The sequence below is a fragment of the Scophthalmus maximus genome, chromosome 4 (genome assembly GCF_022379125.1).
Source record: "Scophthalmus maximus strain ysfricsl-2021 chromosome 4, ASM2237912v1, whole genome shotgun sequence".
In the NCBI taxonomy this organism is placed as follows: domain Eukaryota; kingdom Metazoa; phylum Chordata; class Actinopteri; order Pleuronectiformes; family Scophthalmidae; genus Scophthalmus; species Scophthalmus maximus.
This window is the reverse complement of record NC_061518.1, coordinates 14,372,501-14,397,500: the sequence shown is the minus strand read 5'-3', so window position 1 is coordinate 14,397,500 and position 25,000 is coordinate 14,372,501. Positions and strand designations below refer to the sequence as shown.

The window sequence follows — 25,000 nt, the reverse complement described above, 5'->3', positions numbered from 1 at the left end:
ACACCGGGCTGTAATCAGAGCTGCAGTGAGAGGATCACAACAACAGTGTTCCCTCATTATGGCTCCTGCAGATCACCTTTAGCTCCTGTGTGTGTGATTATGGTTCCCCCTGGTAGCCTTACAGGTGGCAGTGGTGCGTGTGGGTGCAGGCACAGCCATCTGTGTGTGTGTGTGTGTGTGTGTGTGTGTGTGTGTGTGTGTGTGTGTGCGTGTGTGCGTGTGTGCGTGTGTGCGTGTGTGCGTGTGTGCGTGTGTGCGTGTGTGCGTGCGTGCGTGCGTGTGTGTGTGTGTTTCCATGTGTGTTCTCTCAAGAACTTTGTTGATTGATTAGTTCAAGAGTGACTGTGTGGCTCTGAAAGGGTCGTTAACTTGGAAAACGCTTCTAAGGGGACACATTCTGTCAGATGCCACAGGGACTTTCAGTGATCATATCCCTGTGTCCCTTTTAATGTGTGCATTATAATTACCAGCACATTTGCATGTGGATATATTAACGTGTGCTCCTAAATGTCCGCCTTGAGTCCTGATTGAGGTCTGTTCTTTCTCGCTGATTGGGCTGCTGTTCTCAGATGCAAAATGGTTACATGGGGTCTCAAATATGGTACACATCAGTTTCATCTGCTCCCAAATGCTTTCCTATTATTGAATTAGGATAACCTGGTCCTCCTCTCCCCTTCCTTTCCTCTCCTCTTATTCTCGAGGTTCTTATATTATTGCATTATCTCCGCCTCTGTAACCCTCCCTCCCTGCTTTATGTGGCCCTGTAATGAGACAGTGACAGATCACCCTAAACCCTACTCTCCCTATCTCTACCCCCATCTCCCCTCTCTTACACCCAGATAGAGGCCCCAATGCAGTGTGTAGATGTGCAATTTATGTATATGTATAAGCTTGTAAGCTCAGTTGACTGCTGTGATACGGTTCATGTGGTACCGATTCTGTTTCTAATCTCATGTCAGAAATTTAATGCCGGTTTTTAAGAGAGCTCACAGACTAAAACCCAAGATATGATATTATCACAACATTGTGAACATGATAATGATGCTATCACCTTAGTGCCACAATCAGCCTTGGTTGTAGTGACACCGTTTTCATTACATTCTTTTGGCCCAAGCTTTAATTTCTTCATGTGAGTGCAAGCTGCTATTTTAACAGAGAAACACCTACATTGTTTATTATTAATATTTAGCATGTATCATTAAAATATAGTATTCAAATCCTTGATTTCAGTAAAAGTAGCAATACCACACTCTAATAATGTTTTATAAATATATATGTCTGGCATTGAAAATGTTACCAAAATAAAAGAATGAAAACAACAGCACAAGTGACAAAGGCGAAAAATGCCATTATTAAATAGAATTATATGTTATTTTAGTATAGTATATGACTAACCCTAACCCTCTTTATATACTGTTGAATAGTTGAATATACAATGTATATATCACTTTATAAGAACTCCATATGTTATATAAGCAGATTCTTAATTCAATTACCAAGTACCTATGGTTGACAGACAATGTTGCACAAAATACAATATAATGTAGATATGTGATATGTAGTGAAATAGAAGTGTGTCCTTGATTAGACACTTAACCTCAAATTGCTCCCAATGGTTAGGGCAGTGTCTTGCATAGGGACACTATGCCATGTTTGTGCTTGTGTGTGTATGTGTCGATGAGAGAAAAAATAGTTGAGAACTCAAGGTAAAGCACTATAAATGGGATATTAAACCTTGAATTGAAAAATACAATATTTGAGAAAAAGCAGTTGGTAACAATTCACCTCCGCCTATGACACATCACCTTATCTGAACTACTGAGGAGGAAGATACTCCTAAAATGCTTCTATCATTTTCAGAAGGCAGGGCTTGGCTTTGAATTGTGTTTATTCATACATTAGATTGCTCACTTTCCAATTTACCAGAATTTACACGCAGCAACACAAATGCAAACCATTATTTAGATGTCAGACAGATATGAACTGCCTACAGAAAAGAAAAGAAAAACATTTAAGCCTGAATATCATGAGAGAACATGTATTGACATCATAGACTTGCCTAAAGTACCTAAAACCTGCATTCTCTGGAATGACCAGCAGAGGGTGACTCCAATGGTTGCAAAAATAATTCCATTTAGTCTACTAGAAAATTACCCGACTTGATTTATAACGTCGGTTAACATTTATGTAAGCAGTTTATTGTCTCAACCGCTATACTTTCAAGTCTTTTTCAATACAGCACCATTTTCATTTAGTAAATTATGGTCCCAATAAATAATGAACACGGTATTCATTGGGGCGTGGACACCGTGTGATTGACAGCTAGAACTGTCCAATGGGTGTAGGTCGCAGGTGTAGGTGAGTGTGAGCTCTTAGTCAGCCTTTAGTCTTTATGTAAAATGTGTGTGTGTGCATAGTCATTTGTGTATGAAGGTGTGTATGTGTGTGCATGTATTAAACTTTGTATTTGAGAAGAGCCTCAGTAATCCTATTGACAGAGATGCAGCTTTGCTTCAGCTCAGCAGCAGCTGTCTAGTTTTGAGCGGAGGGGTCCAGTTCTCTTAAGCAGCATGGGGGGTGGGGTCGTCTTCATGTTGCCTCCATGCTTGTTGACCTGTGTCACTGTCATTAAGGGCTTTTATGTATTCCTCCCCCTGCTGCTGCGTTTCTCATTTACTTCATTTTCTGTATTGTTTTTTTAATGCTTTCATGTCAGTTAGTCACCTCATTTGTTTGTTCCAAGTGTTTAATGTCTGGTAAACTACGCGCGCGCGCACACACACACGCACACACACACACACACACGCACACACACACACACACACACACACACACACATGCTTTACCCCTCACTCCTCCACTCTTGTTTCTGGTCTCGCAGTGATCTGCTCCGCCTCTGGCTCAGTGCTGCCTCTGTGTCTCAGAGTACACATTCATTATCTAATCTTCCTCTATGTTTAATTTACAGCCTTGGCTGCTGCTGCCATATGCTCCTTTTGTTTCTGCCTTCTAACACACACACACACACACACACACACACACACACACCACACACACACACACACACACTGCCCTGTCTAGCTTTGCCTCGACCCTCAGAAAAAAATAACAAACATGCCAAAGAAAGTGCACACACGCACACACACACACACACACCTTTAGCAGCACTCTTCTCAACCTGCCCACTAGCTTCTGTTGACACAGACAGAGGTGTGTGTGTGTGTGTGTGTGTGTGTGTGTGTGTGTGTGTGTGTGTGTGTGTGTGTGTGTGTGTGTGTGTGTGTGTGTGTGTGTGTGTGTGTGTGTGTGTGTGTGTGTGTGTGTGTGTGTGTGTGTGTGTGTGTGTGTGTCTTGGTGTCAAGAAGGGTTTCTCTGAGGAGACAGACGGAGCAATTTGAGGGGAGACACCTTTGTACCAGCTGACCAACCTTTTTTTCCCACATCATCGTCTTTTTATACCATTTGGTTCTCTTAAATATTGATATTTGTTTGCATCTGGAGCATACTTGTTGGTTTGGGTGTCACTGTTTACACTCTCTTCTCAATGTCGTGTACTCCGACAGCCAAATTCTCACACTGTGGTGTGCTGTACATCTGTGCACAGGGTGAGGCTTGCAGACTGTGCTCATTCAGGGGCAGCTAATGTAGTGTCAATGGGAAATATAAATGGGCCGAGAGCAGTTGTGCCGTAGATGAGCACTCCCAGGCCTTTTAACACTGCGCTGCTCTGTGAAGAGCCCGTATCCTTTTTCATTTTCATGGCTCTGCAGTCCCGCTATTGACTTAAAGTGCAGCGATGCAACCATCTCCTCTGGTGCATTTGGGAAATATAATGAGCTGCAGTGACAGGAATTTAAATACAGTACAGTGGAGTGGTGAGGGCAGAAGATGAGAGAGGGTAATACAAGTGGGGAGTGCGTTTCCTGTTTGCTTTGCTCGGGACGAGAGTAGAATTGCCCCGTTGTTCTCTGCTCACTTTGTCCCGGCCTCTGCCGGTTTTTTCTTCCTCTGTGGCCCTCTCTCTTTCACAAGCTACTTCCCTTGCTTTCCTGGCCAGTAACACATGTTTTGAAATGACGTATTCACACAGTGAGACACTTTCAGCAAGGGTGTGTGTGTGTGTGTGTGTGTGTGTGTGTGTGTGTGTGTGTGTGTGTGTGTGTGTGTGTGTGTGTGTGTGTGTGTGTGTGTGTGTGTGTGTGTGTGTGTGTGTGTGTGTGTGTGTGTGTGTGTGTGTGTGTGTGTGTGTGTTTGAGAGAGAGAGAGAGAGACACAGAGAAAGAGATTTTGTGGTTAGCAGGGCTTTCTCTCTGGCTCCAGAGGCCCTGGCCAAGTCAGCGGTGAGGTTTGGCTCACTCCTCTCAACACTGCACATACAGTCTTGCACATGCAGAGCCATACACACAGTCTCTCTTTCTTTGTCACTTATGCCCCTCTCTCTTGCACTGACCCATCCACATAAGTACTCTCTTTTTATTATATGTACAGTACGCCCTCTCTCTTTGCCTTCCTGCCCCCCAGGAAGTATAGATCCCAGCTCGTTTTAATGGGCCGACTGTGTCCCTGGATAAACCCTAAGTTGTTCTACAGTGAGATTCTCTTGTTACATTACACCTTCACAGTACCAAACTCTCTCTCGCTCTCTATTTCTTTCCCATTGCCTCTTTCTCTCTCTCTCTCACACACACACACACACACACACACACACACACACACACACACACACACACACACACGCCGAGTTCCATCCAGTGCTTAACGAGACAAAGAGCCATTGATTTAGCAGGGAGTACAAGGAGTTAGGAGTGATCGATCTTGTTAAGCCTGTGGACACACTCTCACAAGGATTGGGAGAGAAGAAATGTGAGATGGATGCAGGGGGAAAGGAAATAGAGAGAGCAGGTTGGGAGGTGTGATCAAAAGATAGGGTCTCTTAACATGGTGGTAGCTGGTGTAACTATTAATGTGGCCTTAAAATACGTGACATTTCACTACCAGGGCTGATCAACAGGTTGGCGACACTTGAGAAAGAGGGGAGGTAGGGAGTGATAGCAAAGAGAGAGAGATAAAGAGAGGAAGGGGGTGATGGGTGAGAGTGAGAGGAATGGAGATTGAGGTAGGGAATTGATGATGTATGAAGTCCTGTGGAGTGTGTGTGTGTGCGTGTGTGTGTGTGCGTGCGTGCGTGCGTGCGTGCGTGCGTGCGTGCGTGCGTGCGTGCGTGCGTGCGTGCGTGCGTGTGTGTGTGTGTTGGGGCATTTTATGGTTAGGTTGAGGTCTGCCTCTTGGGGCCTGCATGTGGAGCCAGCTGTGTGCATATGAGTGTGTGTTTGTGTGCTGACTCCCCTGAAAACCACACAACCATTTTGAGGAAGAAAGCCAACAGCCAACAGTCTGGACTAGTGAACACTGTGGCGGGTGTTAAAGACATCCTGAGTAGATTAGAGATCATTTGAATTCAGATTTGTGCATCTACCTAAAATATGCAAATGCCTCAGTGTCATTAGTGGGCATTAGGACTAAAAACAGCACTGCTTCAAAATAGGTCATGGGGCTGGTGGAGGTGTGCTGCTTCAGGTACCACAATTCAGAAAGTCCAGTTAGAGTAACAGGACTGTAGATTTTGAGACTTTTTGCCGACTTGATTTTACAATTTACTGTCACAACTATTTTATCTGTAGTTGCAACAATTTGAAGCTAAACAGTAGATGAATGCTGTTCATGTTACAAAATAATCCTCATAGTAATATGACATTGCATTGTCTTGTTGCAAATGTTGACCAAGTCCCAGAGACAGACTTTTGTTTTTAGGTCTGACATTATTTTACATATGTTATTGCTGGCCGTACATGATATTAAGAGAAATGGATTGATGGTTTGATTTTTTAAGGTAGAATAAATGAGTATGGTTGATAAACCCTCTGTGAACAATTATTTCAACATCCTAACATCTCAAGATGTCTTTTAGCAAAGCAACCCCCCAACAGTTCCCAACTAAGGGCCCCAAGATAAACCTGGGGGTTGGGGAGGTTCTGTGAGGTGATTAATTTGGTAGGAAAAAAGAAAAACATAGTAGGACAGAAGAAAACAAGTTCTACTGCACGCTGTTTCCTTTTTAAAAAACTTTTTTATAATCTTAACTTTGTTTCAGCCTCTAACACTTAAAAAAAAAATCAGTTGAGAAATTTAGAGAGGGAATAAATCTTTGGTCGAAGAAATCTTTCCTTATTTCTTTCTTTCTTCCTTCCCTGTCATTTTTTTTCATTCTCCCCGGCCCTCTCACAGTCCCTCTCTGTTGTCACTCCCAGTGCCGCTTGTCATCTTGTGACAGCGAGAGCACAAGTCATTGGCGGACAAAAGCCTTTAAAGGAAGCCGCTTTTTTTATGAGCAGACATAAAAACACATGAAGCCGGCGCCTTTTAAAAAGACATCATACCTCCCAAGACAGCCTGGAGAGAAACAGAAAGAAAGGAGGGGTAGGCTTAGTGGAGGCGGGGCGTGGCTGAGGACGCAACCACAAAGAAATGGAAACAAAGCAGCTCACCTTTTCCTGTCTCCTTTCTTTCTTCCTTCCTTTTTTGTACTTTCCTCTTTGTGATTAAAACACATATCAGCTGAATATCTTGATTGATAGTCTTAATCCTGACTTTAATTTCATATATTTACACACGTTGACACACACACACACACACACACACACACACACACCGATCCGAAATGTTCTAGCCACAACTCGATAGTATTTCCCTATCCAGTCCATCACTGTCTGTTTCTGCAATAAGGAACTGGAGATGAAGTTCATGTCAGCATTGCCCTGAGTTAATGTTCAAATCTGTGGCATATGTAATGATGTGTTGTCTAGTTTGTCTGAGTCGTCTCCACTGACTCTTTCCCCCCACTGCTAAGCGTCTAAAGACAGAGACAGAAAAGAACACAAGGACATATGGTATGAGGCCAGATGACCGCTGCAGTGTTAGTGAAATGTGTTATCTTCTTATTGTGGCCTGGCACTGTACTCCAGAAGCGGTTTTGAGTTGGTGATTATCTGTAGTATGATGTTCCTTCATGGAGCAGGAGCTGGCAGGCAGTGAGGCAGAGAGGAGACAGAGTTCTGCCCAGGCCAGGGCCCTCCGATTGGCTTGGGGTTTGGAAGCCAGCCCCTTCTCAACGAGGAGAACCTACATAGTTAGTGGTGCACAGCTGGAACCGAGGATCACTGGCACTCAAACCAAGGTGCACTTTTGTGTGTGTATAATCATTTGCATCCCGTCTATGAGACTCACAAGATGGAGTGTGAGATTAGTTAGGACCTCATAGGCAAACATTCACTCCATGTATCAAACATCCAATCTAATCTTTAGTGTGAGGACGATTAAACTGGAGATTCTTTTAGCGTTTGGGTCTTCAATATGTCTGTGGGTCTTTACATGATAAGATTGATGGTAAAACATGCATATTTTGATAAACCAGTGAGCTTCACCTGGATACTAAACTTCTAAAATGAGATGAAAAGGTGCAAATTGACTCCCTGTATGCTAGACCGTGACCCACAATGCAGAATGACCACCCACACCGTTTGTTTTGACATGATGCGAGTCATGGCTTTCGTAGCTTCGAACCACTAACCTCAAGCAGAGATGACGAGTGGGCTGCAGAGGTCTGGTAAGCTCACTTCTGTCTAGCTAAGGGATTTATTTCACATATGCAGCTGCATTCCCCAAGACCTGTAAACAGATTCTGATTTTGATATGGAATTGGCATAGTTCTCTTTTGAGGCAGCAAGATAAGCAGATTGATTAGGCACTTCTTCATACTGCAGCATACACGACATTCCTTGTTTTTGTTTTAATATTTTTTCTCAAGTTTGGTCTAGAGAATTTTGTGCGTTTTGGTGATTACATTAACCAGTTAAAAAAACTGCACATCTCTACCTCAGCGTGCTGTTGAGTCTTTGTTATTTGATCTACAATGACAGAGAAATTACGTAAGAGCCTGCTTTACCTGAACACCCACACATGATCTAACTCGGTACACAAACAAAGTGTTAGATCACTTTTTTGCTTTGGGAGTGAAAGGTGTTTGTGAGTATTGAATGTTTTAATAGGCCACAGTTTGTATTCTGTTTCAAACCCTGTTAAAAACTGACTGCTTGGTTGGTTGATTGGTCACAGTGGTTACAGTTCTCAGAATAAAGACACAAGTGTCTGTGTCAACAGGAGTCTTGCTGCTCCTTTTGAGTTGGCATCTTTATTTTTATTTTTTTAATATAAGAATGCACGTGAAGTGGTTCTCAGAAGACGCACAGGAGAAGGCCGTGTCCACTGACCCCTTGTTGACACACAATCATGTTAAGTTGTACTACAATGGTACTACTATGCTGAGATTTAAAAAGGAAATGATGAGAAACGCTAGCCGACCAAAGCTGAATACACCTCCACTCCAAAACTCAATCTGCCGTCACCGGCTCAAATACACATTTGTTATCTATTCAAAACTAAGGCACAAATCTTCACAATTTTTGTACATACAGGAATGCATTATATGTGGAAACTGCGATCACGTGAGGTCAGTGGCAGTATCTTGGTTGTTATCTGTGCTATTGGAGCCTTGACACGGTGATGAGTGTTTAAGCGTTAAACATGCATGGATGCATAGCATGTGCCCACACACAGACACACCTAGATCTCTCACAGCTGTTAACACAACCACACACACACACACACACACACACACACACACACACACACACACACACACACACACACACACACACACACTGTGATAAATCCATCATGGACTCTGTGTCCCGTTCTGCCAGCTGCTCACTGCACTGCTACCACGTCTGTCTTGTTGCTAGGATACACACACACTCGGGGAGGTGCCACTAAGTGTACACACACATACACACACTGAACTTCATGTGGGCCACTGTAGCCTTCATCAAGAGAAGAAATTGTCCACTGGTGTTACCAACTGGGGAGCATCCCTCACTTTGAATTATAAATAAAAATTCAATACCAGGGCTTCATAGCAGAGCCTGAATTATTTGATTTCCCTTTTAAATGATTGAAAAATGATGAAAAATTTGGCGGTGATTGTCCTCTTCCTCTTATCTGCTGTTAACTCCCTGAACAAGAGGGGGCAGGATGGAGAGCATGTGGCTCGTGCACAAGTGCCATTAGAGGGTGCTATCTGTCTATTTACCTCATTGTTGTAATAGTGGAGCGTCACTTCGGCCCAATCAGTGGGGATACCACGACAGCAGCTCCCTCCTCTCTTCTCTCTCTCTACCTCTCTGCTGGGCTCTCCCTCTGTCGTCTTTTTATCTCCCTCGAAGCCTCGCTCTCTGCTCATCCCCCACCTTCTCCCTCTTTTCCTCTTTACGTCAGTCTTGGTTCTCTCCCTCTTTTCCTCTTTACCCGTCTCTCTCCTTACCTCTAACCTCCTCTTTCTCTCACTCCCCCCTTTTCCAGTCCCTTCCCTTGCTGCCAACCCCTGCCCTCCTACCTGTTTCGCTTCTTCCCTTCCTCTATTTCCCTCTCCTCACCTCACCTTCCCACAGCAACAGCGGATGAGATTCCCCCTTTTTACCGAGCCTCCCTTCTCTGCCTCCCTTCATCTCTTCCTCCCTCCCTCTCTGGCTCCCTTCATCTCTTCCTCCCTCCCTCTCTGGCTCCCTCCCTCTCTCACTCCATGCATGCATTACTCTTGCCCCCTCAGGGCTTTGTTCTGCCTTAATCAGGAGCTTAAGTGTTGCATTCTCACCAGACAATGCTTGCCATTCAGTCTGGGACTGTGTAAATAGGTGTGCCCTGTTAGTGTGCCAGTGGGCATGCCATTCCCAACCTCACTGCGGTAGTGGTGATCAGCCATATCCCCCAGCTACAGGAGGCACTGCTCCACATGCACACACTAGCAAACATACACACAAACTAGCAGCAGCAGGGGGTGGAAGAGCAGACACTTACCTAAGGCTGCCTCTGAAGCGCAGCCATTCAAAGGCAGCAAAAGGCCTTGGATGGCCAAAGAGACACACACTACAAAGGCACATGGACGCACTTTTCTTTAAATGGAGTACAGGGAAAATGATTCTTTTTATAATCAGCCATTTGCCTGCCGTCCTTACTCGGCCATTTCCTTTTCAGTTGCTCTGCTTCTCACTTGGAGTCTTGACTTTTTATTTCTTTGTTGGAAACAGTTCTGTGTTGTACTTAGTGGTAAAACAGCAGAGATGTGACCAGAGGGTCATGTGTGTAGTGGCTGCAGGAGACCAGCAGTGCTGGCATGCTCTTTCCGGAAGGCAGTATAGGCCTCTCCCCAGATATGGTTGCTGTCGGACGGGTGTGCCGCATCCAGGCAGCCAGCTTCCTCCCAACATCCGACCATCTGTCTGCATCCATGGTGGCTCTTTACCTGCAGTTAGAGGAGAGGAGAAGGTAGAGGCTGACAGACTGTATGTTGGAGCGAGGGATCACCTGCATATACACAGAAAGGAAGACTGGCACGTATACTCTATGCACACAAACTAAAGTTCAGTAGTGCACATTCACCTAGCCTTTGATTGTATATCACTTCAACTTCCATCTTACAAAGAGCTGGAGAGCCATTCAAAGAGAGAAGATGAAAGAGAAAAGGGATGGACAGACAGCAGGTGACACAGAAAGAAAAAAAAAATATGAGACCACACTTGCCCATGCTATCTATCCTCCTCAGATGGCCATTTGGGCTTGTTAATCTATCGCCTGGTAACAGAGACAGCCTATCAACAACAGCCACGCCCCGCTGCACATGCTCATAGAGAAGGGCTCATTTGGATCTTTGAAGGCAAAATGCACTCACCACTACAAAATACACACACACACACACACACACACACACACACACACACACACACACACACACACACACACACACACACATAAACTCTCCACAAATCCTGGCCTGTCATTGCTCTCCATTGTTTGGCTGCGGTTGCTTTCTCCTAGTGTGACTGCCAGCAGATGGCTAGCACTGAGCTGTCATTTTCGGCCTGGGGCCCACACACGCACACACAAGCAGACACACATTGGTAAAGAGACACTCATACAAAGAATATCTTCTTGCACACACACCATATGCAGTGTCCACTGAATGATGCTGGTATTGGCTTTGTAACAGGTTTACTCATACTTCAGTTTCTACAGTGCATTTAATGCACATATGTTACACTCTATTATTATCTTCCTGTTTCACACACACACACACACACACACACACACACACACACACACACACACACACACACACACACACACACACACACACACAGGCTCCTGATAGACTGTGGAGCCGCTCAGCTACAGGTGCCTCTCATGACCCCTCTCCCTGTAATGACTGTGTTAATCTCATAAAAGGGGCCGCCTTACTGCATTAGCATGTGTAAAGGCCATTGTGTTTGTGTGCGTGTGTGTGACGGTGCATAATTAACTGTTTTGAATCTTGCTTTCGCTGTCATATTTTGCATCTTTGTGTGTATGTGTGCGATCCTGTGTGTGTGTGTGTGTGTGTGTGTGTGTGTGTGTCTGTATATGTGTCTGTGTGCGTGTGTGTGTGTGTATCACAGTAGTTCAATGAGTGTAGAAGCAGGTGTCAGGTCTAATGGGGTGTGTTGGCACAGTGTAAAAGCAGCTGCTACAGCCTGGGGTCATCACGGGTCGTCCAGAGGTGAAAGGTCAGCATTGAGGTGAGGAGTCGGCTGTAGCTACATGACATTCCTCTACTCACTAATCATAACGCTGATGAATGGCTGCAAAGTGGCAGCTGGTAGACAGGAGACGGTGTGTGTGTGTGTGTGTGTGTGTGTGTGTGTGTGTGTGTGTGTGTGTGTGTGTGTGTGTGTGTGTGTGTGTGTGTGTGTGTGTGTGTGTGTGTGTGTGTGTGTGTGTGTGTGTGTGTGTGTGTGTGTGTGTGTGTGTGTGTGTGTGTGTGTGTGTGTGTGGCGCTGTCAGAGGAGAATACAGGGAGGAGGATGGAGAAACGAGGAGATAGGGGAGGGGAAGACAAGGGTGTGTGTTGGGTGGGGGTGGTAGGAGAAGGAGGAGCAGGGGAGGTCTATATGTTGCAACTAATCTCACACACGTTCACACAGGCAGGCAGGGAAGTATTGACTGCACAGGACTGTGATCCTGAAGGAGCTGTACATCAGAGGAGACAAGCACAACAACACAGTCTTTTGTCAATGTCTGAAACTCCACACATGCATAACCTCTGCACACACCCAAAGGCTAACATGTACGCATCGTCATCCTCTCCACGCACACACACACGCACACACACACACACACACACACACACACTTTCTGCGTCTGCAGAAAGCTGGGACTAATGACAGGCTTTGTGTTGTGTGTGCTCACTCAGCTGCCCTCTGGACACACTTTACCCACCCAGCAGAAAACAGCCCTTTGTGTTGCTCTTTCTCTCTCTCTCTCTCTCCCTCTCTATCTACGAATCTCCCTCTATCTTGTTCTCGCTGTCTCCCCACTTTCTTCTGCCTCTGGAGAATACAGTTGTTTTGCTGCGCTCTGCTGTATATATTACCTACTGTATACATTTTCCTGGGCCCTGACCACAGATATATTAGTGCAGCAGTGTTTTTGGCTGACACCATTCTTTCACATTTACGAGTAAATGGAGCAATAAAGTCTGTCCATAAGGAAAAATGACAATAATATCAAAAACGTTTGTATTTACACAGCGCCTTTAATATGATGTGCTAAATCATGCTAGATAAAACTGAATCACAGTGAGTTACCTTAAAAGTATCTTGACATCATTTTTCACCTTTAACTGTCCAGTATTTTAGTTATCATTTGCTTAGTTTGGCTAAAAGAAGACACTTTGTTTCTGTCAAGCAGGTATTCACTGCATTTTTTTTTAGTTTACCCACTTGTTCACTGCAGAATCTTAGTCTTGTTATAGTAATAAGCTTTTTATATATGGCTGGATTGAAGATGTAATGCCAACACGGCAAGTTCACACGTACCACCTTTTTGTACTTCCATACCTTCCTTTGATGTGTTAAACCATAATGAGCAGCCTTTCTGTCTCCTTCAGTCTCGTAATCTGCTCATCCACTAATCCCTCCTCTTGATTTGTATCCATCCATTTCTCTTCTGCCTCATATCTAAATGCCATCGAAGACAGCCGACTGCAGTCGAGTTTTTTTGTTCATAATGTCACTGTGCTGCCCAGAGGAGGATTTTTTACATGGACCTCAGTGTATGTCTACATACTAGCTTTACTTGCTACACATACAGTGTGCATGCCTTAGCCTCAGTCATGATTCACAACCTCATACAGTCAATTGTATGAAAAGTCTGAAACCACAACGTTGCCCATGAGATGCACTAGGTTGATTTTCATGACTTACTAAATGAAATGACTTCTCTAACTGTTTAATCCTTTTTATGGCTATTAAACATCATTACTAGGGGGACCAACATGACTATTGCTGCCTATTCAGATTAAAGTAATTTATACATTTGTGCATTTTTGTATGGCTCCTAATCTGCTTCACTCACACAAGAAATGGCTTGATGGTGGAAATCTTCAGTTGTATCCCCAAATCCAAGAGAAACTGGACAACAATCACTGTGCGTGTGTATATGTGTCCCTGGTGTTTAGTTGTGCGCCTCTGTGAAATGCGGACAGTCAGACGGTCAGCTTGTTTTTCCTCTGACAACCGGGCCAAGCAGGGAGAAGTCAATCGATAGCACTTACCCTCTTCCTGTTAGAGTTCCCAGCAGACTTGGGAGAAGGATGCAGCCCTGCAGTCACCAGCTCTGTGTGTGTGTGTGTGTGTGTGTGTGTGTGTGTGTGTGTGTGTGTGTGTGTGTGTGTGTGTGTGTGTGTGTGTGTGTGTGTGTGTGTGTGTGTGTGTGTGTGTGTGTGTGTGTGTGTGTGTGTGTGTGTGTGTGTGTGTGTGTACACATGCAACTACCTGTGTATAAAACATTGTGTCTGATGTAGATTGAGTGCATTTTTGTGTTTGGTGCCTTAGACCAAGGACACACTGTTGTGCCATGCGGAGGCTCATTTTTCTTGATTTACTGACTTGCATCTAGTTTCTTCTCTGTTAGGTTTGTGGGCTGAGTTTTGATTCAAACAACTCTTCAATAAAAATTCTCTTGCAGAATGTTCTTTATGACGGGTGCCTGTGATAAAGAAGAAGGTTGTATTCAATTTATTTTTTAACATGTATAGACAGTTTGGAGGTGTTTCTTCCCTGTAATTTAAACTACTCAGAAATAGTGGACTGATAACCTTGAATCCGAATTCTGAAGATTAACTGGAAGAGATTAAACAGACAGGAGTAAAAAACGCTGCACATATTCATGCATATACCGTATTTGCAGTGGAAGTCCTACATGTAAGCCCCTGCCTGTTCCGGCTCTTTGTGCTATGAGATGCTTTGAAGTGGTGGAAGAAAAAGTGTCCTGCAGGGACCAATAAAATATTACATAGTTTGAGGCACTTGCACCCATGCATTCTGTTCCTAGGAACAAACAGACCCAGGGAGTGCCAGGCATGTTTACTGTGATGCATCAAATGCTGTGCTTTCTTTCCTTTGAGCTCTGTTCTCCAGCAGGATGCACATCTTTTACAACCATGACTTCACTAGCATTTGAAGGACAGGATGATAAGTGGGAGCTGAGGTCGGATGAGCACTCACTCGGTCAAAGGTCAAAGGTCTAAGCATCAGCTCCAGTGCTTAGGTGTTTTAATTTGCAGAGTCTCAACTGCATTGTAAGTGTTTTAGTTTGGGTGAAAGCAAGTTGAGCAATATTAGACATAATGGAGTTCAATAATATTTTTCATTTTGTTGCTGTGGGGTTAGTATTCCAGCTGTGTGTGTGTGTGTGTGTGTGTGTGTGTGTGTGTGTGTGTGTGTGTGTGTGTGTGTGTGTGTGTGTGTGTGTGTGTGTGTGTGTGTGTGTGTGTGTGTGTGTGTGTGTGTGTGTGTGTGTGTGTGTGTGTGTGTGTGTGTGTGTGTGTGTGTGTGCATACTGTACGTTGTTTCATGCAGACAATCAAAAGGCTTGATAGCAAAGCTGATGCATGCATGTGCATCCCTCTGTGTTCATATGCATCGTTTTGTGTCCGTTGCCTTATTGTGTCTGTACAGCTGCCCTCAGATCAGCCTCAGTGCGAGGCTTGCTTCTGTCCTTCTGCCCTTGACTGACCCAAGCCTGACCTGTGTTTGGGCCCTGGGCCTGCTAATGGCTGGTGTGTGTGTGTGTGTGTGTGTGTGTGTGTGTGTGTGTGTGTGTGTGTGTGTGTGTGTGTGTGTGTGTGTGTGTGTGTGTGTGTGTGTGTGTGTGTGTGTGTGTGTGTGTGTGTGTGTGTGTGTGTGTGTGTGTGTGTGTGTGTGTGTGTGTGTGTGTGTGTGTGTTTGAGAATGTGTGGCCAGTGCAGGGTGGTGGGGTGTAATATGAGCCCCAGGCTTCGACAGGACTGCTGCAGATTCCATCCAGGCAGAAAAAGCAAGACATGGGAGCCACCGGGTGATCAGAGGGAGAAGTAGAGAGAGACAGGAAGAGAGAGAGGGCAGAACAGCTGAAAGTGTAAGAAGAGGGAACGTTGGAGAGAGAGAGAGAGAAAGAGAGAGTAATGGACAAACAGTAGTGAGGCTCTTTTATAACTCAGTCTCCGTGGAAGAGAGATGTCAGTCTGTGTCAGTTCGCTTCACTAACCAGCCTGTAGCAGGAGGAAACAGATCTCTCCCTCCCTCGCTCACACTTTCTTGCCTTCTCTCCCTCTTGCTCCCTACCACACCATCTCTATTTACTTTATTCCCTCATATTTTTGGTGATAGCTTTTCTGGCTCAGTTGAGAAGCAGAAACACCCCACAGCTCAGGCGAAAGCAGCAGTTAAAAAAAACAAGCCGTGAACCAGTCATCTCTAAAAGGCAGGCAATGCATAGTGCAGGTCTTCTCCTGATCAAACTACGGGTGATTGAGAAGGGGCTGCGGAGTAAGGCCCTGAAGGCAGGCCACGCTGCCGGCTCTGCTGCGAGGAGGGCCGCACACAACTCTTCAAACACAGAAGGGATCAAATCTTCAAATCCCCTGGAAATGTCAACCACGTTTAAGGAAATGTCAGTAGAGCTGAGAACACACATCGGCCAGAGCCTGCACACGCGCACACACACACGCACACGCACACGCACACGCACACGCACACACAAACACATACAGGCACTTGCACTCAAAACCACGGCGGGAGAAGCACTGTGATATAGGGCAATCACAACCTGTGGGTGTAATCAGCTTCATCTCCTTCATTTCCTCCAATCTCCAGGGAGAATCCCTCCGTGCTGCTGGAGGTATTTATTCCCAACAATGTTGATGTTATAATCCATGGCATTTTTACATGAATAAACATCTGCTTTGCAACTCTCTAACGTGAAATGATGTGACACAGTAGTGATCTAACTGGTAATGCCAGAATATAGTGAAGACAGAACAACGGCTAGAATGATTCATTGCATAAAGGTCTTAAAAGTCTTTACTCAATCTTTGTTGACTCTTAAGATGGATGTGGTTGAGGACTTATTCGTCAAATTATAATTTCATTTAGTAAACAATGACAACAATTATTGCCTCTCTTGTTCCTTTGTAAAATGGCGACCACTTTTTGATAATACCGTGAAGGAAATATTGAAATTCCTCTTATGTAGATCCAAGGTTGCCTCCGGTGATCTCATCTGCAGCTACTGACATCATCCTGTGTTCCTATTGATCTCTCTTCACCTCGCCCGGCTAACTTATCGACATGCTCAAGTGTATTTCCTTTCTAGTCTGTCAGCAGTGTTTATGGAGGGCCCTGCCCCCCCTGGACACATCCACATACACACATGTGGGCCACCTCCTCTGCTTATTGATGTATCCTTCTGCTTTTGACTCTGTCCTCCTCCATAATGAATCTGCTAGGTGTGCGCACACATTGTACAGGGGAAAAATATAAACGGTCATGAAAGGAAGGAAGGAGGAAAGAGCTTGGGCGATGTCACTGAGGTGTGCGCGTGCGTGCGTGCGTGCGTGTGTGCGTGCGTGCGTGCGTGCGTGTGTGTGTGTGCGCGCGCGCGCGTGTGTGTGTGTGTGTGTGTCAAGACTACTTCATGTGGTTGACAAGTGAAATGTGGCTGGAGACAGACAGATGACTAGAGAGGTTGTGACTGTCTTGACTGACAAGTCTCTCTCTCTCTCACACACACATCTATCTATCTATCTATCTATCTATCTATCTATCTATAGCTTGTTATCGTGATCTGTGCTGGGCTGCTAATGTCTTGTGATCCTTTGAGGGCATTCAGTACTCTGCTTTGTTGTGTGATTTAGGCTGGCAGGCTCTCTCCTTGTCCGGAGACATCATCCATTACCAACTTTCTCCTCACTGATCAGAGATGATAGTGCTGAACTTTGGAATTAACCTCAATTAGTAGAACCTCTGTAGATCTTTCTCATTTCACCCAGTGACTCTGGTGCTCCATTTTACAAATCCCTTGTCTATTTCCGGTCCACTTACAGGGCATACATCAATGTGAGTGTTCATATGATCTCAGACGCAGTTCCTGAATTTAAAAGATGATAATAAAGCCGTACTGTACCTTTGCAAATAAGTCTTATTTTTGACATGCTAGCAGGGTGATCAGAGAGAGTCGTCTTTGTGCTTAAACCTAACTAGATTGTGACTGTTTCATATTCTCAACCGCGTGTTTATTTTGTAACCGTGAGAACAGAGGTCTGGTAAACCTGCCGCTGGCTCCTGTGGGTCATATCAGAGGGTAGGGAGTGGGACAAACCTACGTGGCTTTTCAGTTGGGCACAAGTATTCTTTTATAAGGCAGAGTATGACCTGCAAGAACCTCACCCCCTCTCACAATCAGCCTGGAACACACAAATTAAAATACCAATGGATTTTTCAATCCGTGATATGCACTCACCCTGCTAAACAGAGCAACATAAATTTTCTCACTAAACCACATATCACAACAAAAAAGAAATAAGATATTCGTTAGATTTCACCCAACTACAACTACTGTATGTAAAACCTCCTCAAAGTCGGTGATGTCTGTGACTGCATACTCTCAGTCTGTGCTCAGTAGTTTGGCTTTGCAGTTTATTGACTCTGTCAGACAAACACAGCCATTGAGGTGCCAGTCAGTTGGATGGATGTACTCTGTCTTGATTTTTTTCATCTGTGAAAAGGCTCTCAGAGAAAGAAGTGGAGCAAAAGAGAATCATTTTCCATGCAAAGCAATCCCCAAAAGTTGTTGTCCTTTGCCCTAAACAACAACAGCAAATACTGTTTGTAGGAAACACAATTGCGATCAGAATACAATTCCTATTGTGTATTTGTTTCTGCCAAAATAGCCCCAATCTTGAAGTACATTGTCCACTTGTACTTTTTATATGGTCAACTGTAGGCACTCATAGCTGATGGGAAAGCTTGTGGTCTGGTTTAATACATCCAAAAAGACCACAGAAACAATGTGTTGATGTACAACTAACCAAAACCATGATCATTCCCCAACCTGAACCAAAGTGCTGCAGCCTAAATCATCCAGTCCTGCGCTTTGTACACCCAGGATCTACTCAAACCACCACTTCATGGCAACATCCTCTGCCATCAAGACATGTAGCACTTAGTTTATAAAAAAATATTTTGCCTGTGAACAAAGTCCAGTCAAAAATTATATTTTGTACAAATAGCATTGCTGCAGTTTAGTTCTGTAGAAATGTAATTCTGTCCTTATTTTAGTATTATATTTCCCCCTTAATGCTTTGCAATCCACTTGGAGTTTCACAAAGCCTGACACGTCGATCACAATTGACAGGTTGACCCCTACTGTAAACTCGTGTTCTTGTTGGCTGAAGAACTGCGATGAACTGAACTTGAGCAATAACATAATAACATGAGTCATTCGATAGCAATGACGGCAACAGCTATGCAGTATGTGTACCATCAAAATAAAAGAGACAAAAGACAAATACACCAACCATCTGTTTTGGTGGATGAGAGAAGCAACAATATCTCAATGATTAAAGCTTGTGGCCATGACGTGACAGGGCAGTTCTGACACAGATAGTTTCCTCTCTATATCCTTCTTCCTTATACTTTCACAATTTACATACACAGTGCAGGAACTTCATGCCCCTCGCATGTGCACTTAACCCCAAAAGTTAGACAGCGAGGAGGCTGAAAGAGAGAGGGAGAGATTGGGAATCATATGAGTAGGTTTCTTATGTATGTTTTGTGGAGGAGACATAATCTCCAGACTCAGACATGACTATTTACCTGCACCTTTTTTTCTTCTTCTAATTTACACCTGACATGTTTTAGGGATTCAGTCTGGGGAGGCACACCCAATATGTCTGATGAGGAGGATAAGATAGCAAAGCAAAGCAAAGCAAACAAAACACACAAACACACACACACACACACCAATACTTGGGAGTGTGTGTGTGTGTGTGTGTGTGTGTGTGATTGTAAGCACACACACACACACACACACCCTATACTTGGGAGTGTGTGGGAGAGGTGAATCGTTAGCTTTAACAAAGGGTGATGGTCGGTTTAAATGGTTTTTTAATTACAGTTGTGGTGGAGGCAGTTGTCTGGGCTCGAAGAGGGGGCAGGTGAGCAGATGTAACAAAATTCAAACCACCACCACAAAAAAAAAAAAAAAAAACAACAACAACAACCCCAGACTAGTAGGTGGATTTACATCCAGTACAGGTCAACTGCCAAAATGCTTGTTGGATTTTTGTGTCATAGTTACTATTGTCCTTTTTCCCACATAGTCTGTAACTGTAGGAGGAAACATTGATTCATGTTGATGCTCACATCACTTGCATGTGTGTGTGTGTATCTGATTGTAAGCACACGCACACACACACACACACACACACACACGCACAAAGACACATGCAGGCGCGCACGCACTAGAACTAACTACTTCCCTCTGGCTCTTCATGAGAAGTCATTAGGAATGTGTCTGTGTGTTTTATTTTTAGCAGTGTGTGTTTAGGAGGGGTAGTGGAGTCTCATCAGTCTTCAGGGCCCTCCTGCTCTGTCGCTCTGTGTCTCTGTCTGCGGCTGAGAGCTATGTATATTTCATAAGCCCAGGGTGCCTTTTTGTCTTAAGATGCGCTGCACCTCCCCTGCCTGTCTCTCCGCCACTCGTCAATGGAGGGAGCCATCACAGCCTCTTTTAAACTCTTCCCCACTCCTCTCTCTCCCTCCTCACTGACAGCCACCCTCTGCTTCTCCCACTTCTTTTCATGGTCAACTTGTTTCTCTCCTGCTGCCTCATCCATGCCTTTTCTTTTTTTTTTTGCTGTGGAGGGGAGCAAAGTAGAGCACATCCAAGCAGACTTTGGCTGTCAGGAAAAGTCTCTCTCTCTCTCTCTCTCTCTCTCTCTCTCTCTCTCTCTGTGTTTCTCTTCATCTTTGATTCCGTCTGTGTTGCGGCTCTGTCACTTCAGGGAAGGGACACTGCTTCACCCAGCGCTGCATCCCCTTTAGTTGTTGTCTTTTTATAGCAGAAATCTGAGCACTGTGACAGCAGCTAAAAATAGTTGCACCAACGATGGAGTTAGATCAGCGGTTAATTGCTATATTTACATTATCAGTCTCTTTTTATTGTTACTTTTTGATTATTATGTGATTATTGCTGTTGAAGCTCCAATAATAACAGGACACTTTCATTATGTTACATTTTTCATGATTAGCTTAGCATAATCACAATCTGCATCTTGGGATGTTGGTAATTAATCAGAGGGGACTTTTATTGAAGTCACTCTTTGATTCAGTGGAAATTAATAAAGTCAGTCTTTATCTTACAAATGCATACCTCACTTTAACAAAGATCCCTTCAGGATGTTAATCATATTTTTCTATCTCTCTGGCTACTGCTCTGATTCAGGGTTCGACTGGAACCAGTAAGGAGGTGGACCTGGCTGCGGGGCCTTCACAACCTGCAGGGGACCACACTCCTTCTCGCCAAGTGACCTTGGAGCCGGAGAAAACTGACCAAGCTGACCGCCCACTTCCCAGTGAGTATTGCTCTCACATATGCCAGAGGGAGACTACAATGTTGTTTTGTCTTTTTGTTTTTGTTTTCCACTTCTCTGTCTTCAACTGGTTAACATTCTTTTAGATTTTTCTGTTTAGTTTCTGTCACTTAATAGTCCTTCTTACGTAACATTCTGTATAATCCACATAATTTCACTTGTAATTAGTGTGATCTGTGATAGATGTTTCTAATGATAAGGTTACATTTTGATTTTGATATTCTCCAACCAATAGTATTATTATCTGACATATTGATCATATTTCATATTGTGTTACTCGTCAATCTGTGTGGCCACCACTGTGAGAGAGGCTTTTGCTCAGAACAAGATTTTAGCCATTTAGCCAAAAAATTGAAAGTCAATATGTGCTGGTCAATGAACCTTTTTGCCACAAATAAATCATAGATGGGAAACAGAGACGTTGGCCCAAGACTCATTTGGGTTCACCTTGCTTAAAAGATTTGACCATGTGTGTCCGGGACAATGTGATCGGATGTCAAAATCTGTTTGCAATTCGTGCGTTCACACCTGGTCTTAGAGCTGTCCACTTGTGATTGGATCACTCGAGATGGATCACTTGAGATGGGAGTTAATACTAAGTTTTAATACCAGCGCCCTCCTAACCCTGCTGTGTGGCAATACAGGAAGTAGTGACACCTCTGGAGTGGTCGAAATTAGGCCTCAGGTGGATCAAACACTGAGTGGCAAATTTCCTTTTACGTTCTCCTTTGCTGGCTTGTGGTGTCATGTCTTCTAACACCTCTTCCTCACGTGGCTCACCACACTCCTCCTCCATCACCTTTTTATTTTTTCCGTATATACCTTTATATATATATATACCTATTTACAATACCTCCCAAATTTCCCTTTTGTGGGACCACACAAGATTAACTCTTTGTTTTCAATCTTTCCGCATTACAACTGTCGACCCATCGATGCCGCTGTGTGGAAGGACAGGAGATTATATGGACGCATGTTTGTTTTGCAAACATGCAGGGGATTTGATCTTTTTACCTCACTTTGACTGTGTTGCATGACGGCAATTTATTGTCAATTAATTATCAACAAAGTCATCCAGAGAACCCAATGTACACATAATACGGACACACAGAGTCTTTTTGATACTATCTATTGTGTTCTGTTATTAATTTGAAGTTTCAGTTATTTATTTATTTTTTTACTGCTCAACCCAGAGCAATGAACTGTGGGTTTTGCAGTCATCTCACATCTCTTTCATATAGTGCTCAGCCCGAGATGTGAATAAAATTGGGTGTTGGGATGCTGGTAAAGGAGAAGATGGAAAGGTAGTGACAAAGTGAGACAGAGATAAGGTAGAAGATGTCATGAGGAAGCAGGCACGTGCGTGCGTGCGTGCGTGTGTGCGTGTGTGCGTGTGTGTGTGTGTGTGTGTGTGTGTGTGTGTCTGTGTGTCTGTGTATGCCTTGAGGGAGGCCATCACTACAGTGGGTTCTGGAGCTCAGTGCGTTTATGTGGAAAGTGCTGCTGTCTGCTCATATCAGTGTAGCTACACTTACTTTTCACTGAGCAGCTATTTCCTCTCCTTTTGGCTCTTTAAAAAAAAAGTTAAACTTTACACTTGTAAACAAAGGAGTTTATAAATCTCCCCCCCCCCCCCCCCCACACACACACTGTATCTCTCTCGTCACCGCTCTATATGTCACTCCTGCTCACAGCTCCCTCCCGCACAGGCTTTTTTGTGTTTTTTCTCTGAGGCTATTTCTGTTTAGCCGTGAGGGCCCCCCTGTCGTTTACAGAAACTCATCTCATTCTCTCTTTCCAACTGAACACCCCCCTCCCAACACACACACACACACTAGTTCAACCTCAACACACTCAAAAGGCATTTGGTTAAACAGTCGTGACAAAGGGGGCCACCGCACACCCACAGACATGCTCACGTACATGCAGAAGACTGGACGTTCCTCCCAGTTGCATACTGTGGGTTGAGAACAGGGTTTTCATGACTTATTTAAGTCTGCCTCCGTCGTGTGTTGCTCTGCGGCTCACACTGACATGACACGGCCCATTTCCTCCGCTCAGGCTAGAGACGTGACACGAGACACGCTTGCGGTGTCCACACAGAGCAGAGTAGAGAGGTGCACAATCAGTCATGATCTTAAGACTGTTGGGTTTAAAGCATTAAATGGGTCCCAATGTAACAAGGCTGTAGAGAGAGAGGATTATCAGTTGAGACAGTTGCAGTCCTGCTGTCCACTGCAGTCTGCTCTCTGCTGGGTTTTAATTGTGCGTGTGAATATTTAATGGTTTAATGGCTGTGGCTCTATTTTAAATGTTTACTTTGATGTCATGACATGACATGAGAGATAGGAAGTGCACTTTCACACTGCACCGTAGATTGGATGTGAGTATGTCAGAGAGAGACATTTTTAAATTACAGTCATATTTTCATCATCATAACTGCTTTAAAAATGGAGAATTGAAAAAAAAAAACACGTTTTCATTTAACATGTCTAATCATATTGCGGTCCACCATGAGCCCATATTAGACAGGAATTGGGCTATGTGACATCTGAGCTGACCCATGCACACATCCACTGAAAGCTTCACTCACATGCAGCAGCAGTTGTTCAGGCTCAAAACAACCACATATTCAATACAGGATTATCAGCGGTGAAGGACCAAGGAGGGAGATATACACACAGGACTAATATAAAGGGCAGAATGTATGGGCAGGAAATTCGTACTATTATGTTCATCTTTGTCTGCGCTGCTCCAGCATTTAACACAAATTTCATCCCCTCTCAAAACGATTCTCTTCCCCCTTTTTCAGCTATTTACAATGTTTTGTCCTTGATTGTGTCATTTTGAGCAAACATATTTTGAGACACCTATGTTTATGTTGTGTGCACATATGTGCCGTGGCATGTTTTTGTCTCAGAACTACACGAGCTGCTGATGTGATTGTCATGAGAAAAGCTGTGAGTGTGTTTTGATTGCAACGGCACAGCTGGACTTGGCAGGCTTGGCAGTCTTGCGCGCTTGGCTGCTGGCCAGTTCAATACAATTACAATTACCCACCGTGGGAGCATGGAGCACCATTGACGATAGGGTGTGGGTGCGGGTTGGGGCACAGAGGGGGGCTAATTCCCAATATCTGCCAGTCTGCATCGTCTTGGGAGGAGGATCAATGTCTGAGCTGTTGCTTTAGCTGCTGCGGTTAACGTTTCACATTAAGAGTCCTGCATGGAGAGCACAGCGGTGTAAGGTTTTATCCACAAACAGCCATGTATCGAGAGCACATGGGCACGCACACATCAAAAGAGGGGCCGTCTGTCCGATAGAGGGTGATTACAGATGTCCATCCCTGTATCTCCTGTCCAGAGAACGCACCATCAGGTGGTGTGATGAGAGGAGCTGTGCCAGAAAGAATACAACTGACAGGAGCAGCGTGATGAGAGGTGGGGAGGGAAGGTATGGTGAGAGGGGGACACTGAGGCGGGGGGGGGGTTGTATTTGGACAGAGAGATCTGGAGGGTGACAGAGGAGGCGTGGAGAGGAATGCCACTGCTGCCCACTCCTCTGCTCCTGCCTTTTCCTTTTCCCTCTCTGAAGGGACGGCAGGAGGGTGGGCTAACTTCAGATGTCAGTGACAAGCTGGCCACTGCTCCCATAAAGCACAGCAGATGGAAGTGCGTGTGTTTGCGTGTGTTTGTGTGTGTGTGCGTGTGTGTGTGTGTGACTAAAATGCCACTGGAGACCGGCGTATACAGAGTCCCCTGGCAGCACCATGCTTGGCAGAGGGCCTCCTCACTGCCCTCTTCTTCCAGCCCAGCACAGTGGGCGTCGAGGTGTGTTCGTACGAGTGTTTTTTTGAGGGGAGGCAGTGTCAAGAAACACATA

The 25,000-nt window shown here is 44.5% G+C and overlaps 1 protein-coding gene across 2 annotated transcripts in view; it reads left to right on the top strand.

The window, feature by feature from the left end:
- Positions 1 to 25,000, top strand: part of gse1b (Gse1 coiled-coil protein b) — a 155,677-nt gene that overhangs the window by 27,471 nt on the left and 103,206 nt on the right. The window contains exon 2 of one of the 2 annotated variants that reach the window (XM_035628491.2): positions 20,971 to 21,100. In XM_035628491.2, the coding sequence (XP_035484384.1) occupies positions 20,971 to 21,100 (130 nt within the window). Of the gene's footprint in view, positions 1 to 20,952; positions 21,101 to 25,000 lie in introns of both variants that reach the window. The other variant, XM_035628489.2, reaches the window with a different exon arrangement.